General features: G+C 37.2%; 1 protein-coding gene across 1 annotated transcript in view; it reads left to right on the top strand.

The window, feature by feature from the left end:
• The window catches only part of LOC106871139 (zinc finger CCHC domain-containing protein 17), a 14,326-nt gene extending 9,374 nt beyond the window's left edge, over positions 1–4,952 (top strand). The window contains exons 7-8 of the mRNA XM_014917449.2: positions 2,627–2,698; positions 4,727–4,952. Coding sequence (XP_014772935.1) covers positions 2,627–2,698; positions 4,727–4,831 — 177 coding nt within the window. The 3' untranslated portion in view covers positions 4,832–4,952. The remainder of the gene's footprint in view (positions 1–2,626; positions 2,699–4,726) is intronic.
• Positions 4,953–4,975: the final 23 nt, after the last annotated feature.

The following is a 4,975-nucleotide window of genomic DNA, read 5'->3' as shown; positions in this document are numbered from 1 at the left end:
TATATATATATATATATATATATCATCATCATCATCATCATCATCATCATCGTTTAACATCCGCTTTCCATGCTAGCATGGGTTGGACGATTTGACTGAGGACTGGTGAAACCAGATGGCTACACCAGGCTCCAATCTGATTTGGCAGAGTTTCTACAGCTGGATGCCCTTCCTAACGCCAACCACTCAGAGAGTATTTATTTATATATATATATATTATATCTATATAAAACTGAGCATGTGCGTCTGTCTGTCCGTCCATCTGTCTGTGTGTGTCTGTAAGTGTGCATCACTAAAACTCAAGAACTACCCAACCAATCTCATTCAAATTTTAAACATGCCTTACTTAGGGTCCATGCAGTGTCACGGGTTAAAAAAAGTTTCAACTTCTAGCTTAATGCAAGCCCAAAGCAATCTCTTATCTCTTACACTATTTCCGTATTACGTGTCAAAAGTAAAACATCTCTATACTTTCAGTTTTAAAAGTGAAACTTATACTTACACTATGTATATATATATATATATATTAGTTTCGTTTCTATGACTTTCACTATGAGATATTTATCTATGTATATATATATGTATGTATATGTATGCATGTATATGTATGTATACACACACACACACACACACACATATATATATATATATATATATATATATATCACCTCTCTCTCTCTCTTTGGGAGAGTTGTAGGAATGTTAAGTTGTAGGAATGTTGTCATGAAATTCTGCTTGTCTTTAGCATTCAGATTACTCTGTCAAATTTAACACTTATTTATTCACATTGTTTTGAATTAATCATGCATTATCTCATATCTGAGATTTTAATGATGTAATTGTTTCTTTTTAGCATGACATTGTAGGTAGGCTTGAGTGGCTGCATTTGGCCAGTTTGAACTTATAAAAAAAAATAGATAGAATATTTGAGCCAGATGTTGTCAGTTTAAGTTCTAAAAGGTTAAAGCTGTTATTGCCTCTTTCCTCTCCAGATCTAACTGTAACTGATTTCTACAAGAGAATGTATGTGTGCGAGAGAGAGAGAGAGAGAGAGAGAGTAGAGAGAAGCAATCTCAGTACTGGACTGGTACTTTATTTTATCAACCCTTGAATGGATGAAAGTAAAATTTGACCTCGGCAGGATTTGAACTCAGAGCCAGGATAAGTACTGCAAAGGATTCTATTTGATGCTATAAGGACCTCCATTTCACCACTTTAAAAAATTAGGGACTGGAGAGGGAAAATAGGTGATCAATAGTTGAGAGGAAGAAGGATTTACCAAAAGTTTTCTATGCAGTCTAGACCATAAGATAGGCACAGGTACATTTTAATGTCATTTGTTTCTGAATCATGTCCAGTGTGTTACTGTCACTCTGTTAGCCCATCCCTTCCTCTGACCCATGAGGTAATTCACTCTTTGTGTCACCACACCTAAATGTCTGGAAAAACCAACTTGTCATTTAGCATGGTACTTTCGTTATCAGTGTGTATGGATTTCGTGGAAACTCCAATAAGCTGTTTACTTAGCTGAATACTGCATCATCATCATCATCATCATCATCATCATCATCATTTAACGTCCGTTTTCCATGCTGGCATGGGTTGGATGATTTGACTGGGGACTGGCAAGCCAGTAGGCTGCACCAAGCTCCAATCTGATCTTGTACAAAGAAAACTAATTACCCATCTATAAACTGTAGGCAGTTTTATATGTGTGTGTGTGTGAGTGTGTAGAGCAAATGTTACTGTTGTTTAACTTTGTGCTGGGTGGGGGTTCTAATCTCCCCTGTTCGAAAATATAAGGACACAGATCATGTGTCATATAGCCAGCTGGAGATGATGTCTCCTGGGACTAAACAACAATAGCATTCACCCTAAGCAGGACTGCCACATTAAGTTGGCAAATAATCATTTTATATGCATGTATATATATATACATATATGTATATAGAGTAGGCGCAGGAGTGGCTGTTTGGTAAGTAGCTTGCTTACGAACCACATGGTTCCGGGTTCAGTCCCATTGCGTGACACCTTGGCTAAGTGTCTTCAACTATAGCCTCGGGCCGACCAAAGCCTTGTGAGTGGATTTGGTAGACAGAAACTGAAAGAAGCCCATCGTATATATGTATGTGTGTGTGTGTGTGTGTGTATATGTTTGTGTGTCTGTGTTTGTCCCCCCAACATCGCTTGACAACTGATGGTGGTGTGTTTATGTCCCCGTAAATTAGCAATTCGGCAAAAGAGACCCATAGAATAAGTACTAGGCTTACAAAGAATAAGTCCTGGGGTCGATTTGTTCAACTAAAAGTGGTGCTCCAGCATGGCCACAGTCAAATGACTGAAACAAGTAAAAGAGTATATATTATTATTATTATTATTAAGATACTGAGCTAGTAGAGTCATTAGTATACCCGAGAAAATGTTTATTAGCATCTCTTGGTTCTTTATATTCTAAGTTCAGATTCTGCCAAGGCCAACTTTGGCTTTTGTCTTTTCAGGAGGCAGTAAACTAAAGTATCAGTCAAGTACTGAGGAGCCAATGTAATTGTCTAACCCCCTCCTCTTTAAAATTGTCGTGTAACAGATTATTAGAATGTAATTTCCTTAATTCAATTTCTTTCATTAGGAGAAAAAAGCCAAAAAGGCACACAAAAAGAAGAAAAAGAAACACAAGAAAGAATCCAAGAGTTCTTCAGATGTAAGTAGTCAACTTTATTCATTATTAGCTACTGAGTGAAGTATGGCATGGTAAGGCGTAATATAGTGTAGTCTTAAGATGCTTAACCAGTGATATTTTTCTTTATTCCATAATCTGCGGCTGGTTTTGTTGCAGTCATTATTGTTGTCATTATCATTGTCATCATCATCGTTTAACATCCGCTTTCCATGCTAGCATGGGTTGGACGATTTGACTGAGGACTGGTGAAACCGGATGGCAACACCAGGCTCCAATCTAATTTGGCAGAGTTTCTACAGCTGGATGCTCTTCCTAACACCAACCACTCAGAGAGTGTAGTGGGTGCTTTTACGTGTCACCCGCACGAAGGCCAGTCAGGCGGTACTGGCAACGGCCACGCTCAAAATGGTGCATCTTATGTGCCACCCGCACAAGAGCCAGTCCAGGGGCACCTTCATAATAATACATACTATAATGGGCATTATGTCAGTCTGTCTGTCTGTACCCTCTTCATGGTGAAACGTCTGGATCAATGGTCACAATGTTTTTTCAGGATTACCAAGGAGGTAATCAGGCAGGTTTTTAATGAAAAAAATTTGAAAAAGTATGATTAATTAGTGGCTATTGAGGGTAATTGTTCAGTTTATGGGCATACAAAAATAATAATAATAATAATAATTTTGTCACAAGGGCAGCTTTGAGGGGGGTGGGATTAAGTTGATTACATTGACCTCAGGGCACAACTGGTACTTATTTAATCAATCCCAAAAGGATGAAAGGCAAAGTCGACCTGGATTTTGAACTCAGAATGTAGCGGCAGACAAAATACAGTTAAGCATTTTGTGCAGCATGCTAACGATTCTACCAGCTCACCGCCTTAATAATGATAATGAACTTATATATAGTGCTCAGGTGCATTACAACACATTGGGAAAAAAAATTGCTAAAAGTGCATCAACAGTATGGAGAATAATGCACAGAAAGTGAACAGTGAATGAGTCATTAAAAAAAAACACCATGTCATATATATATGTATGTATACTCTTTTACTTGTTTCAGTCATTTGAGGCCATGCTGGAGCACCGCCTTTAGTCGAGAAAATCGACCCCAGGACTTATTCTTTGTAATCCTAGTACTTATTCTATCGGTCTCTTTTTGCCGAACCGCTAAGTTACGGGAACGTAAACACACCACCATCGGTTGTCAAGCGTTGGTGGGGGGACAAACACAGACACACACACACACATATATATATATATATATATATATATATACATATATACGACAGGCTTCTTTCAGTTTCCGTCTACCAAATCCACTCACAAGGCTTTGGTCGGCCCGAGGCTATAGTAGTAGACACTTGCCCAAGGTGCCACACAGTGGGACTGAACCCGGAACCATGTGGTTGGTAAGCAAGCTACTTACCACACAGCCACTCCTGCGCCTGTGTATGTACATGTGTATGTATGTACATAAATAATTATTAATAAGGGATTATCAATCCAGGTAAGATATTCTTTAAGTTCTCTATTAATTCAAGTCCACTAAGCTAACTTGTTGCACTGGCTCTGAAGATGATATTTGTGTATGTCTTACTATCTCCTTGCCTTGATATTGTGCGATGGTTGTTAAACAAGTGTTGCTGTCATACAAATGGTTTCCTTCACTTCAAATCTGATGTTGTTGTTGAAGAAATTAAAAGTTTAAATTCAACTTTACGATGAAAGTAAACAAACAAAGTTTGTTCTTTTTTAGAAGCGTTGAGATGTATTGTAAGAACAGAAATAAATTCATTTCTCAAACGCGTGATAATGCTATAAATAGCATGATCAGGATAAATTATCCATTTATTGCAGAAAAATACGCTACTGGCCAGCCATGAGACTCAAACTCACATCTCTGTGATTACGCGTCAAGTGTTTTACCATTAAACTAAACTGCCCAGCAACGAATTCTTCTGCAATTTTAGAACTTATAATAAAAGTTTATTTATTCAGTAAACATATTCAGCTAATTGTTTCTCTTTTTATTTATTTAATTATTTGTTAGAAACACAAGAAATCCAAGCACAAGAAAAAGAAGAAGCATCACCACCATAAATCCAGCAGTGGCAGCAGCAATGATTCCTCATCTTCCTCTTCATATTCTCCATAAATTTTGTGGGGTGAAATGTCACAGAAGAATCCTCTAACAAAAGAATTAACCCCAAATTTTATCTCTCCCTATTTGTGTGGTGTGTGTATAAATATTTATATCTATATCTGCATATATATATATATATATATATATATATATATA

This window comes from Octopus bimaculoides, chromosome 7 (genome assembly GCF_001194135.2).
Source record: "Octopus bimaculoides isolate UCB-OBI-ISO-001 chromosome 7, ASM119413v2, whole genome shotgun sequence".
NCBI classification, from domain to species: Eukaryota; Metazoa; Mollusca; class Cephalopoda; order Octopoda; family Octopodidae; genus Octopus; species Octopus bimaculoides.
Note: the sequence above shows the minus strand (reverse complement) of the source record. Positions and strands in the feature narration are given on the sequence as shown.